Source organism: Microcebus murinus, chromosome 6 (genome assembly GCF_040939455.1).
Source record: "Microcebus murinus isolate Inina chromosome 6, M.murinus_Inina_mat1.0, whole genome shotgun sequence".
NCBI lineage: Eukaryota > Metazoa > Chordata > Mammalia > Primates > Cheirogaleidae > Microcebus > Microcebus murinus.
Genome location: NC_134109.1, coordinates 3,577,892 through 3,592,484, shown reverse-complemented (window position 1 = coordinate 3,592,484; position 14,593 = coordinate 3,577,892). Strand labels below are relative to the sequence as shown.

The 14,593-nt window shown below is 51.8% G+C and overlaps 1 protein-coding gene across 5 annotated transcripts in view; it reads right to left on the bottom strand.

Annotated features, from left to right (window-relative positions):
- Nucleotides 1–1,790: 1,790 nt before the first annotated feature.
- The window catches only part of CDC42BPB (CDC42 binding protein kinase beta), a 123,508-nt gene continuing 110,705 nt past the window's right edge, over nucleotides 1,791–14,593 (bottom strand). For 4 of the 5 annotated variants that reach the window (XM_012746350.2, XM_012746352.2, XM_012746349.2 and 1 more), the window contains 8 exons: nucleotides 13,618–14,214; nucleotides 10,465–10,562; nucleotides 10,299–10,383; nucleotides 10,033–10,150; nucleotides 9,803–9,920; nucleotides 8,787–8,892; nucleotides 8,582–8,652; nucleotides 1,791–3,206 (listed from right to left, as the gene is read on the bottom strand). In XM_012746350.2, coding sequence (XP_012601804.1) covers nucleotides 3,075–3,206; nucleotides 8,582–8,652; nucleotides 8,787–8,892; nucleotides 9,803–9,920; nucleotides 10,033–10,150; nucleotides 10,299–10,383; nucleotides 10,465–10,562; nucleotides 13,618–14,214 — 1,325 coding nt within the window. In that variant the 3' untranslated portion in view covers nucleotides 1,791–3,074. Of the gene's footprint in view, nucleotides 3,207–8,581; nucleotides 8,653–8,786; nucleotides 8,893–9,802; nucleotides 9,921–10,032; nucleotides 10,151–10,298; nucleotides 10,384–10,464; nucleotides 10,563–13,617; nucleotides 14,215–14,593 lie in introns of those variants that run through there. The other variant, XR_001149367.2, reaches the window with a different exon arrangement.

Here is a 14,593-nt window from a genome sequence, read left to right as displayed (position 1 = left end):
GGCTCCATATGAGACTCTGACGCCGGATGATCTGGGTGGGGCTGAGGCAGTGATGCCAGCGCTGGGGAGGGCTACACATACAGGTCGTCATTAGCAGAGAGGACTGACTGCACGGTAAATGTGACGTGCTTGAGTCACTCTGAAACCCTCCCTCTTGTCCCCGTCTCTGGGAAACTTGTCTTCCATGAAACTGGTCCCTGGGGCCAGAAAGGTAGGGGACCGCTGTTATATAATGTATTCCATTGTGTGAATGCCACAGTTCATTTTCTTATTCCAAGAGCTAAAATTTCATATTTAAAAAGTGGTTGACTCACGCCTGTAATCCTAGCATTCTGGGAGGCCAAGGCGGGAGGATTGCTTGAGCTCAGGAGTTCAAGACCAGCCTGAGCAAGAGCGAGACCCTGTCTCTACTAAAAATAGAATGAAATTAGCCAAACAACTAAAAATAGAAAAAAAAAAATTAGCCGGGCATGGTGGTGCATGCCTATAGTCCCAGCTACTCAGGAGGCTGAGGCAGGATCGCCTGAGCCCAGGAGTTTGAGGTTGCTGTGAGTTTGGCTGACATCACGGCACTCTAGCCCGGGCAATACAGTGAGACTCTGTCTAAAAAATAAAAAGTGGCTGACACTTGTGTGCCGTTTCAGACCCAGCATAGCCACCGCTGGCTTTAACGCCAGGTGGGGGAGCTGGGTGCTAAGCTTGTCTGACCCCGAGCTCCACCACCCATTGCCTCAGGCCACCACCCACCCAACACTCAGGCGCATTTTTCAGTTTTTTCAGCTGCTGTAACTCAGCCAAGTGTTTTTTGGAAGGCTCCCTCCGTGCCTGTGTGGCCACTGCTCCCACCCCGCAGTCCCATTTTTGAGGACAGGTGGGGAGGACAGGTGGGAGGGCTGCAGGCTGTCCCCTTGGGAAGTCAGGTGCGAGGCCAGGCTTGCCCAGGAAATTGGAATGGATCGGTTCTCCTAAACTTCGCCACGCTCCTTCCTGGCAGTGATCACCAGGCCCCAGTGAGAAGGCCCCTCCACTGGATCCTGGGCGACTGTGCCGAGCGGGCCCCCTGCTGGTGTGGGCTGTAAGGAAGCTCCATGCTTCGTAGGAGATGCTTGTTTTGGCAGCAGACAGGCTGTGCTGAGTGGCACAGAGCTGCAGGGTCCTAGGCAGCCCCCTGCCACCGTTCTCTCCTGGCCAAGGACTAACTGGAGGTTGCACACATAACTTGGGGAAGCCAGACCCTCCCACCTGCATGCCCCACCCCAGTGTGCTCTCCCACCCTGGCCTCTCCCATCCTGTCCCTTCAGGCTGCTGCAGGGCCAGTGTGTGTGGATGCAGACAGGTGAGCCTAATGGGCAGCTCCCTTGTGGGGCCCTCAGGCCGCCCTGGACCACAGCCAGGCCGCCCTACCCACGCCCTTGTGGGCTCCCCTGCACTCAGGCTGGAATTTGAACTCCTTGTCTACTGCTTGGCCTTGGCTGAGGCCACTCAGTGGCACCTGGAAACCGGGCAAAAGCACCTGGCCAGACTGCCCTTCCCTGCAGCCTGCGCCTGGCCCAGCCTGACAGGGTGCAGGTGTCACCCACTGGGGACCCTCCACCTAGAGCTCGGCTCTGGAGGCTGCTCCTGCCTCAGTCAGACACCAGCAGCTTTTTGCGTGACCTCCCAGGGAATCACCAAGCATGGCTTCCACAGACGGGGTGGCACTCTGACTGGTTTTGGGGGGAATCCCACTGCGGGCACTTTAGGGGAGCTCAGACGCTCAGGAGATTCACCATCACATCCCAACCACTGAGAACTTTAAAACTGCCGTCGTCTGCTTTATTGACAGGTAAATTGTTCAAAAATGTTCTCACGATTCAATAATTACAAAGACTCAGACTTACATTAAAAAAGTAAAAACCAGAACCCCCAGCAGGTGCCCGCCCGGCAGACGGCCCAGGAGGGCGGGCAGATGCCGGGCGGTGCCGGGTCACTCAGTGCCAACTCGGGGAAGTGCGTGTCCTGAACAGCCTTGCCAAGCAGTCGACCAGTGGGAGGACGGGAGACCCGCCCTGAGCCGAGGACAAGCTGTGTCTGCTGCCACAGTTAATCACAAGCCTTAAATGAGACAGGGCCACAGACCCGATCACTTAACATACACAAGGAAGGGTGAGGTTAAATACACTCGCAGGGCGTCACCACGCCGTGGGCCGCGGACACTGAGCAGGAGCGTGCCGGGTGATTTCTACATGATCCATGTGGGCTACTAATCACTGGGGCTCCATGCAGGGGCAGGGCTGGGCAGGGTGGGGCGGGGCGGGGGTGTCCCAGTGCCTGCTATACAGCACCCTGGGGCTCTGGCCTCCTCAGCCTGGCAGGCCACAGGGCCTGCCTGTACCACGACACTTGCTAGTTTTATGGCAGGAGGCAGAAGCCATGGAGGTGAGTGGAAAACAGCACAGCTGACTTCACAGTAGTAGATACTGGTGACACTTCATGGCTGTGACCCAGAATGAACTAACACTCGGGGACGTGGGGTGTCATTGGTCCCAGGCCTCTGTCCACACCGAGGTGGTCAGCAGGACTTCTACAGCTGACTATGCAATGGCTACATGAGTAAAAAGGCCACAAACCTCCACTTTCCTCTGTCTTCAAGATTCTAGTGACACTGAAAAAGATATACAACCCTCCTGCTATTTTCCTAATGTCCTAGGAAACAGGAAAGACTAGTCACTGAGGCCATGCCCCAGGCCGTCTGCTTCCTAAGCCGCGTTCTAGTGGGCTTCCGTGGAGGGAGCTGGCGTCGGCAGAGCCCACACCTTCCCGGGATGTCAAGGGTGGCAGAGAGGCTGGGTGGTCCTTCATGTGCAAACGGAGTAGTGTCACCTCACAGCTATGCAGACGAATGGATCTGGTCTGATCTAATTGCCACGAACAATGCGGCATAAAACTGATCATTATTATAATAAAGATTTTTCTTCATATCTACAAATTGATTCTACATTTCCTTGGACAACACTGGAGGGTCAGCTCAGTCTTGGCACTGGCGTTGGAGGCTGTCCCCAGCTGCGTGGCCCCATGGTGGTGGGCCAGCGGCTTCAGGCGTCGCAGGTGGGCTGATCCAGGCCTTCCAGGGGGAGCTGGCTCCGGTGGGGAGAGTTGGGGCTTGGTGGGCCGCTGGGGTTGGAGCTGTTCGATGGGGTTGAGTGTTTGGTGGAATCCGAATCAGGCTGTTAAACAAAGGGGGCACCATGAACACCAGTTGCCCTGGGCCAAGCAGGCGCATGTGCCCGGCCACATGCAAATGTCTGCTCAGGGACAGATCCAGCAACTGCTCTTTTCCTTTCTTATAATGAGAACACACATTTTATACAACTATTCCTTAAGCTTGTTGGTGAGAGTCATGAACTAATATCTAAGTGTACTCACAAATGACTTAGTAATTATAAAAGAGAAAGAGCAACTGTGCAGTGAAGAAACCAACCTGCAACCAAGTGGCCCAAAGTCACAAACATGACATTCTTTCATGAGCAAGACACTAGGAATAGAGCGGAACTTCCTCAACACAATAAAGGACATTTAATGAAAAACCCACAGCTGACTTCACACTCAACGGTGAGACACAGCTTTCCTCCTGAGATCAGGAACGAGACAAGGACATCCACTTTCACTGCTGCTACTCAACACAGCACTAGAAGTTCTAGCCAGAGCAATTAGGCAAGAAAAATAAATAGAAAGGAAGTAAAACTACATCTGCTAGCAGATAACATGATTCTATACCTAGAAAATCCCAAAGAATTCATAAGAAACTACTAAACAAATTCAGCAAAGTTGTAGGGTACAAGATCAATACACAAAAACCAGTTGTGTTTCTATACACCAGCAATAAATAATCTGAAAAAGAAACAAAAATAATTCCATTTACAACAGTATCCGAAAGAATGAAATAGCTAGAAATAAATTTAACCAAGGACATGAAAAATTTGTACACTATAAACTGCAAAACACTGCTGAAAAAAATTTAATAAGGCCTAAATAAAGGGAAACATCAAATATTCATGGGGTAGAAGACTTAATATTGTTAAGATGGCATTACTCCCCAAAGTGATCTACAGATTCAATGCAATCTATTGAAATTCCAATGGCTTTTTGGGCAGAAATGGAAAAGTCAATCCTCAAATTCATATGGAATTGCAAAGGGCCGTGAATAGTCAAAACAATATTAAAAAAGAAAAAGTTGAAGAACCCACACTCCCCAAATATACTACTTTGAAATGGACTACATAACAGTGTGGATCTGGCATAAGGAGAGACATACAGACCAATGGAATAGAATGGAAGTCCAGAAATAAATCCAGACACCTGTGGCCAACTGATTCAGCAAGGGTGCAATGGGGAAGGAACAGACTCTTTAGCAAATGGTGCTGGATATCCACATGCAGAAGAATGAAGTTGGACTCCTACCTCACACCATATAGAAAAATTATCTCAAAATGGGTCAATGACCTAAATATAAAAGCCAAAACCATAAACTCTTAGATGAAAACAGGAATAAATCTTCATCACCTTAGATTTGGCAATGGATTCTTAGACATGACACCAAAAGCATGAGCAACAACAAGAAATAGACAAACTTAAGACATTTTTATACATCAAAGGACATTATCAAGAATGTGAAATGACATCCTACAGAACGGGAGAAAACATTTGCAAATCATGTATCTGATAAGAGCCTAGTATTCAGAATGAGTAAGAAACTCCTACAACTCAACCACAAAAAGATAAGCCAATTAAAATTAGGTAAAGGCCTTGAGTAGGCATTTCTCCAAAGCAGCTACAGGAATGGCCAAGAAGCACATGAAAAGATGTTCAACATGATTAGTCATTAGGGAAATGCAAATCAAAACCACAATCAGGTACCACTTCATACCCACTAGTATGACAATTAGGAAAAAGAATAAGAAGAAAAAGGAAAATAACACGTATTGGTGAGGATGTGGAAAAATGAGAACCCTCACACACTGCCAGTGGGAATGCAAACTGGTACAGCCCTGTAGAAGACAATCTGACAGTACCTCAAAAAGTTGAACACAGAATTACTACATAAACCCAGCAATTCCATTCGTAGGTGTATATTCAAAAGTAGTGAAAACAAGTACTTAAACAAACGCATATACACGTATGTCCACGGCAGCACTATTCCCAACAGCGAAAGATGGAAGCAGCCCAGTGTTCGTCAGTGGGCGGTGGGAACACAAACTGTGGTCTCTGCAGACAATGGGATAATACTTACCAATAAAAGTGAAGCACTGACAAATGCTACAAGGGTGAACCTCAAAAAGATACAAAGTGAAAGAAGCCAGACAAAAAAGGCCAAATACCCATTTATATACAGAAGGCGCCTCACTGCATTCCTGTGACACGTCCAGACCGGAATCCACAGAGAGAACACGGGTGGTCCCTGGGGGCTGATGGGAGGGATGGGGGACATGCTGCAAGGGTGGGGGGTTTACCCTGGCGTGATGGGAACATTTCCAATGCGACAGAAGTGGTGGCTACAACCCTGAATGTACCAAAGGCCACTGAGCTGTTCCCTTTAAAATGTGACCATGGACTGGGGCTCGTGCCAGAAAAAGATGTGCTATAAAGGACATTATTGGGACAACTGGAAAAACTGTAATATGCAGATTATCCAATTGCAGCTGTTCCGTGGTCACACAGAAAACAGGCAGAGCGCGTGTGAGTGCATGTGTGCACATGCTGACACACATTTACTTGTTCCCTTGGCATCGCTGGGCCAGCTGGGGGACATACGAGCAGTCCCTGGGAAGGTGCTGCAGGACCAGCAGGACTCTCCTGGGTGTGGCCGTGGCTGGGGAAGAGGCCCTCTCTCGGAGGTACCACCAGGTGCCCTGATGTTGCAACTTACTTTCAACTGGTCCTTCCAGAAAAATTAAACAGGGCAAAATGAGTTTGTTAAGTCATATATGAGTTATTCACACTATTATTCTTGCAACTTTTGTGGAGGCTTGAAATTTTTCAAAATAGTTGAGGGGGAAAAAAAGTAAAATAAGGGGGCAGGGACCAACCTCTAAAAGTGACCAATTGCAGGCAGGCTTTTTTTTTGGAGACAGAGTCTTACTCCATTGCCCTGGGTAGAGTGCCATGGCATCAGCCTCACTCACAGCAACCTCAAACTCCTGGGCTCAAGCGATCTTCCTACCTCGGCCTCATGAGTAGCTGGGACTATAGGCATGCACTACCATGCCCGGCTAATGTTTTCTGTTTTTAGAGATGAGGTCTCACTCTTGCTCTGGCTGGTCTCAAACTCCTGACCTCAAGCGATCCTCCTACCTCACCCTTCCAGAGTGCTAGGATTACAGGCATGGGCTACCGCGCCCGGCCCCAATTGCAGGTAATTTTAAAGGGAAGCCTATGAAACGTTCAAGGAGAGAAAATTCCTGTGTTATGGCAACTCAGAGACACAAACTTCTTAACTCAGAGCTTGAGCTGGCATAGCCCTGAAAACAAAGCTGGCCAAAGACAACACAGAAAAAGAAAGGCACAGGTCCATTTTACTGACAAGCACAGACATAAAACCTGTAAGCAACATGCTAACAACCAGAATCTACCAATCTACCAGTGTACCAAAAGAGTAGGACTTCACCGCTTGGCAATGTGGCTCATGCCTGTAGTCCCAGCACTTTGGGAGGCTGAGGCAGGAGGATCACTTGAGCCTAGGAGTTGGATGCTGCAGTGACATGATTGTGCCACTGCAGTCCAAACTGGGAGACAGAGTGAGACCTTATCTCTTAAAAAAATAAAAATAACACTACATGACCAAGGCGGATTTACTCTGAGGATGCAAGGAAATCTACTACAATGACTCATGACATCAACAGGTGGTAGGAAAAAACCCGTGAAGATCTCTTTGGAAAACGTTGAAAAAGCATCTGACCAGTATCCATCACCCATCCTTACTGGAAACTTTTCCAAGCTAGGAGAGAAAAACACCCCCTGAGCCATGTGACACCAGGCTCTGTGGGGACCCTGGCAGGAGCACAGGGCCTGCGCTACCGGAGCCCTGGCCAGCGCCCGAGCGGCAGCACACGGGCACGCCTGCTCCACCCTGATCTTTCACACTTTCAAGACGGGGTGACACACAGAAGAGAAAACCCTAAAAAGTTTTGGAAGAGACTCAGAATAGTTCTCATCTTAACTGACAAAGACCAACTGGGCTGTGGGAAAATTACAAATTTCATATGACAAAAAGACCTTAAAATTAAAAGATCAGTGATACTGGGAACAGTACTTGCGACTGATAATAACCACAGTTTGTAAAGAGCCCCTAGGCTGGGCGCGGTGGCTCACGCCTATAATCCTAGCACTCTGGGAGGCCGAGGTGGGTGGATTGCTCGAGGTCAGGAGTTTGAAACCAGCCTGAGCAAGAGCGAGACCCCGTCTCTACTATAAATAGAAAGAAATTAATTGGCCAACTAATATATACAGAAAACATTAGCCGGGCATGGTGGCACATGCCTGTAGTCCCAGCTACTCAGGAGGCTGAGGCAGGAGGATTGCTTGAGCCCAGGAGTTTGAGGTTGCTGTGAGCTAGGCTGACGCCACAGCACTCACTCTAGCCTGGGCAACAAAGCGAGACTCTGTCTCAAAAAAAAAAAAAAAAGAGCCCTTATAGAGCACCCAGGAGAGGCAGACGGTGGTGAAGGCGACGTCACAGAGGAAGAAACGCCGACCACAGCAGGGACCAGGCCACGTGGGGTGGAGCTGCTGTCAGTTCAGCAGCAAAAGCCGGGACAAAGCTCCCTGCCCACCTCCCCCATGCAGAAAGCACTGAGGGCAGCACATGCGGGAGCTGCTTCCTCGGCCTCAGCGCACTGGCCATTGCCCGCCCCGTTTGTCTGCACTCCCGCCCCCTGCACGCAGAGGAAAACTAAGGCGCAGAGTGCGTGGCCTCACGGCGCGTGAGGACACTGCCAGCAGGAGCAAGGTCTGGTCCCTGAATTGGCCCCCACACCCTGAGGCCAAGTGGCTGTCCCAAAAGGAGGAGGAGAGCAGAGGCCAGCGTGGAAGTCCCTCCCAGACCAAACCAACCACCCCCGTCACATTTAAGTCTATGCAACTCCACAGGGAAGGCCAGGAGGTGGTGGCTGTGGGGGGGGCCAGGTGGGTGGAAAGCTTTTGTTCCTGGTAGGGCGGTGTGACGGCCCCTGCCCCAGTCAGGACCCCTGAAGGAGACGGTGCTCTCAGCAGCTCTGGGCAGCAGTGGCTGGGGGCAGGGAGGGAAGGTGAGACCAGTGTCTCGAGGGAGCCTGGCCTGGGAGGTGGCCCAGCACCGGCTCGAGCTGCCTCTCCTGGGTCTGGCAGAGGCTGTAGCTCAGGCTGGGCTGGAGAAGGGTCTCCACCCTCTCCCACTCCAGCCTCACCCCCTCCACATAGCCATGACGGTGTGTGCAGGCACAGCGCCAGGCTACTTCCCCTGCAACGCAGGCCCAGCCTACCCTTCCCTGCCGGCCCTGGGGCACCTTCTCCGCACACAGACCCTGTAGGTGCTTGGGCCACTTTGCTGCACTTGGGCAAGTCTCACCTCTTTGTCAAAGTCCTGGTCAGGATCAGACATACTTCTCAGAGGCATGGTCACCCCAGGCTCCGATCCACCTACAGAACCAGAACAGCTTTTAGCTCAGGAAAAATTCCAGAACAGAACTGAAAGCCTAGAGTCCCACCACCAGCCTCCCCACCCTGCGCCCCCTGCCCACCCCCCCACCATAGGAGCTACGCCTCCTTGGTACCTGACGAGGGCCACGAGATGTAGGGCTTGTTCCTGGATGGAGGCTGCCGGGACAAGCCTGGGGGAGCCGGGCCAGGCCTTTCCTCCTGGGTGGGGGCTGCAGCGCTCTGCACAGGGAGAGCAGCGGGTCAGCGATCAGGACCGGGCGGGCCCTGGCAGAGTTGTGGCCCCAGCTCTCAAGGAGCAAACTCGGGCCAAGAGGGCTCTCTCGACAAGGGCGTTGGGCCAGTTTGGAACTAAGCATTGACAACTCTGGGCCAAGTCAGATCCTATAGAAAATACACTTTTTTTTTTTTTTGAGACAGAGTCTCACTCTGTTGCCCAGGCTAGAGTGAGTGCCGTGGCGTCAGCCTAGCTCACAGCAACCTCAAACTCCTGGGCTCAAGCGATCCTCCTGCCTCAGCCTCCCGAGTAGCTGGGACTACAGGCATGCTCCACCATGCCCAGCTAATTTTACATATATATATATATATATATATATATTAGTTGGCCAATTAATTTCTTTCTATTTATAGTAGAGATGGGGTCTCGCTTTGCTCAGGCTGGTTTCGAACTCCTGACCTCGAGCAATCCGCCCACCTCGGCCTCCCAGAGTGCTAGGATTACAGGCGTGAGCCACCACGCCCGGCTGAAAATACACTTTCTTAACTAAAAAGGAAAAGTATGTTACTTGCTCATACTAAGGCGTTATTTAGGTATCATCATCCAGTAGCTAATTCCCTTATGAAACACTAACAGGCTGAGGCGGTGAAAGACACTAACAGAGGCCTACAGCATCGCAGTGCCCAGGAGGGGCATGGGGCCAAAGCCCACAACGCCTCCTGAGGAGGGAAATGCTCATGGAGGGAGTTTCGGCTGAACGGGACTGTGTGACAGACGCTCCAGGTCAGAGCCTAGTGCCGAGGAGGACCAGAAGGCCTCAGTGCCCCGCCGTGGGGAGGTCTGCAGACTCAGGGCCTGCAGAGAGGAAGGGATGGAGCCCCCGCCCGCCTCCCCTGCGCCTGGCCCAGAACGCACCAGAGGCAGGTCCATGAGCACCTGCATCCCATCGCCTGGGCCCATGTGAGCCACGTGGTTGAAGTTGGTGGGGTTGGATATCATCTTGGACCTCAATTCTGGGTCTCTAAGCATTTCTCTGGGGAAAAATAAATACATTTGAGATTCATGAAGACGTGAAAATCCTGTTGGGTCTAATTCACCCCCTGCTAGCGCCAGGCGGAGCTGGCCCTGTGGGCTCCAGCACCTACCGTCGCTGCTGCAATCTCTCTTCCTCCGGAACCTTGAAGACAAATCGCCTTTTGCTCCTGGTTCGAAGCATCTGCTTCTTGCTGTTGTCAGAAGTATCTGGCACGTTGAGGACGGCTCCTATGCAATAAGGGACAGTGCACAGTGACCGGCTGCAGTGCAAGTCCTCCACGTAAGACAAAGGCCACATGGGCCACAACAGACAGCACAGGCCCAGGCCGTCTGAAAGGCTGCCCCCTTCCGCTCCCACCTGCTGAGAAGGGCCTACCCGAGAACTTGCTCTTGAAGAAGATCAGGCGCGGTGGCTCGCTGTTGAGGAGGTTGAGCGTGCCTTCCGAGTTCAGCGGCCTGATCTGCATCGGAACCAGAGGCAGGAGGTAAGCGTGTGCCCTGGGGTGGACCGGGAGGACCCTGCCCGTGGTGAGGTGCCTTACCCTCCGCAGGCCGATGGTCTGCACCCACTCCATGGTGCGCACGTCAAAGACGTCGACGCCATACTCGCTGTACACTGTGACGTGGGAGGGGCTGCAACCTAGTGCAGACGGAGCAGAACAGGTGAGCAGCCAGGCGGGCGCCCAGAACTCACCTGTCACCAGTCCTGAAGGCCACACCTGGGGACTGAAAGAGTGCAGAAGAGGCAGCACGGCCCTCACCCGGGTCACCCTCACCTGGACCACACCATCACACGCTTCAGGTTCCACTCTGGAGATCATCTTCATTCCGAGGTCACACACACACACACACACACACACACACACACACTCAGATGTCCACCTGCCTCACGGCTCAAGGTAACAATTTAGATACCACAGTACAGATGACGAAGGCGACTCTTAAAAGTCTGCCTTTCCATTTCGCTCTGTTATACAAGACATGATTATTGCAAAAGGTTAGTAATTCAAGCTCAACACATTTGAAACGCAGGTAAGAGCTGACCGCTCAGCATTCTGAGGCTAATTCCTTCCATAACAGATGCCAAGAAGGCAGCCTTCTGGGTAGGTTTTTAAAACCTCCACAGAGAAACCACTGTTGAGCTCCGGGCAGCCATCCCACCAGTCCCCACGCCACGCCAAGGCTGCTGGACTTCTCTGCATGCCAGGGTCCTTCAAGAACGTGGCAGGCACCCTTTTGCAGGCTGATCTGGACACATGCAAGTGAGAGTCGTTTTCCCGCAGGGAGCCCTGTGGTTCACGCCGCCTTCTTCGTCCCTCTGCTATGAGTAATGGTCTCTGTTGGGTTACGACAGAAAGTCATTCTAGTACCTGAGGTATGAAACTGAGGACCTTTGGCACATTGGCACATGGAGCTTAAGGGGACTTTCCCCGCGTTTAGAACAGCAGTAAGAATACAGCTGCACCATCTGCCGGCCAGAGAGGAGCAGTGCTGCCCACCTCCCCCCAGCCCGGTGCCACGGAGGGCACGCTCACTGTTGTCACACACTCCTTATACACACACAGCCTCACCCTGGCGTGGTTCCCCGCCATCTCCTTGGGGAAATGCAGAGCTTGAAGGTGGAGGGTTGTAAAATCCAAGAGAGCTCCAGCTTAGCTCTCGTTCCTGGCTCTTCTAATCTCCAGGGGCCAAGGTTAATTTGTTTCTTGTCATACTTTACTAACTGAAGATGCATTTTTTAAAAACTTCTGCTATGTTTCTATCACAGATTCCAAACAGGCTACATGATCAGTCCTTTTTTTTTTAATACAAAAAAGAAAAAAAACTGAGAAGTAAACAAAAAGATGCTGGAACTGGTCACCAAACTGCCTCAAAAGTGGCATTTCAGACACCCTCTTCGAGTGCCTTATGCAAAAGTAGACCCTCAATTAATGTTCAGAGGACCATTCTCCACACTGAAGGGATTTCTGGGGGAGCCCCTTTTACTTTGGGAATGTGTGGAGCTTCATTTGCAAAGAACCAGGAAGTATTCTAATCTGTGGATAAAGTGATAAACTGAGGTGTCAAGTCTAAAGAAAAACTCCAACCGAGAAGATAGTATGATAGTGGAAAGAATGTGGGCTTTGGAGTCTGGCAGAGTTGATGTGTGACTTGTGCAGGTCACATGAGCTCTGTAACTCTCAGTCTCCTCTTCTAGATGAGGCTGATGCCACTTGCCCTAAGGGATAGGAGGGCAGGTAAGGCCACGCGCATAAAAGTGCTAACCACAGGCTCAAAACAAGCAGTTCTCCATGATAAAGGTTATTTAATTATTTCTTGCCAGCTCTAAAATTGACCTGGTGTCTGTACTGAGCCCAGGGGGAGAGAAAAATGGAGATCCACCAAGGTAGAGAACGTTGGGCATCCATGCTGGTCACATGTGGCCAAGATTAGAAAAACATCACAGTGACTTGGGTCCTTTTTGACATTAAACTTTGCAAAAACTTAAAAGTGCTAGAGGATAAGATCCAACAAGCAAGCAGGAATCCTATGTGGTTCTGACCCCTGTGCTGACTGCCCACGAAGAGGATGGGTGTGGCGGGAGAGGCCAGGAGGAGGGGTGCAGAGGCAGCTGGACTGGCCCCTTTCCTGTGCACCCCAGGCCTGACCCTGCCGCACCAGTGGCGTTGGCCGTGCAGGAACAGAGCCAGGCCACTGCAGCAAGGCCCTGCAGGCTGAAGCTGGTGGCTCCCGCTCATAGCCTGGGTGCCTGGTCCCGATGCCCCAGGTATGCCACCAGCTTGGCAAGGCCGGCAATGAGGCAGACCAAAGGTTTTAGCTTTAGGTAATTAAGGAGAATGATGATGTCCCACCTCCCACCCCTGGAACCCCCATCTGCTGTTATTTTAGAATCAATGTGTGCCCGCTGGTCTGACGTGGGTCCTGCTCTCTCTTGACCTGCTGATGCAAAGGTACTGCCTACTCCAATATATCACACAGAAGGAGCTCAACGTTTACGGTTTCTTAAAAGCAGGCTGGGCAGGAAGTACTCACCCATCAAGCCCAGGCTCTGGCACCCAGCTCACCAAGCTCTCAGGCCTCTATGACACCTCAAGTGAGCCAGGGCTTCCGACTTCCGTCAGGGCCACCACTCACACAGAAAGTCACTTAAACTAAGCAAACTAATAACCCAGCTGTTTTCCAGAATAGCTCCCGCCACTCTCAATAAAACCACTTGTCTCAAGAGAGACTGAAGCTTAGACACCAGAGTTGGGATTGTTTCTGGCCATCAAAAAGCTTCAGCTTGTTTTTATCACTGTATGAGTTTATGGATTATCATGAGGAAGACCTTTTAAAAAGAATAAACACCACGTCCCCGTGTCCATTCACCCAGCCCTTCTGCCCAGGGGTCTGTGCCCACTGTTGGGCTCTGCTGCTGAGGGACCCCTGGAAGGCTGAGCCCCGTGAGCTGGGGAGAGGGCACAGGGCAGTGGGCAGCTTGCTCATAATGGGAGGCCTACAGCCACCTGCTGCCCACCCACTGCTGGTCTGGACCCAGGGTCTACTGTGGAAATCACAAAGCCCACCTCTCCTGGCGCTCCTGTGCCTACTTGACTAAGGGGACTGGAAGACGAACCAAAGCAAAATAGGACACATGCCGACTGTTGATGTGGGAAGCAGCAACAGGGATATGCAACAGAAAAACATATACATACTACAGGCGACAGGAGCCGCAGGCCACATGAGCTCCTGCGTGCGTGACCTCCGGCCTTGCGGGTCCACGTACAATCCCATGTGGCTGAAGCAAAGCAGGTACTCCTCACTTTTGAGCTCCACAGCACAAAGGGCATCAAAAGACTGTTGTGAGAGGAACGTAAGCGAGGGGTCATTGGGATTTACCAGGTTTAGAGACTGCCCATCTCCCTGGATGCTCAACAGAGAGAACCCAGAAGGGTAGCCAACACAGAGCTTGTCCTTGAACACGGCCATCCACTGGACGTTTCCAGGGGCCACAATTTCATTGAACTTTCTGTGGAAAGGTTTAGTTCTCTGGATCTCGTAGCAAAGGATCAGCCGCTTCACGGCAACAAACAGGCAGGTTGAAGAGCTCTTCTTCAGTGTCGCCGTTGCGATGAGCTGGCAGCCTTTTGTTTCTGGAAGCTTGATATCAAAGTTGCCTTCTGCTCCGTCAAAGGATGACCACGGACAGAGATGGACGTGGTGGCTCCGGCCACAGAGGAGGACTATGATTTTCTCTTTGGGAGCGAGCTCAATCTGGTACACCTTCTTGCAGTCAGCAGCACGGACGATCACTGCAGCAGGACAGGCACGTCAGCGTCCCAGCGCAGCTCGAGACCCACCCCGATGCCCCCAAACCCTCCTCACTGGCTGGCTCCCTCCCTCTCGCTGTGGTCAGACAGGGCTCTAGCGGGGACATGCTTCTGCCTGGACCATGTGTCATTCCCATGCAGTGTGGCCTATGGGGCGGACCTGGACCTTATTCCAGCCCATCCTTGGACCAAACCCCTCGGGTTGCATGTGGGGAACAGAGTCATCTAGGACCTCATCGGGCATCCTCAATCAAACTCTCTGAAAGCACCCACTCCCCACACGGCCTGAACTAACCCAATACTCTACCTGGCTTAGGATCTCCACCCTGGGCTCCCTGAGCCAGAGCCCTTGGTGTGGACG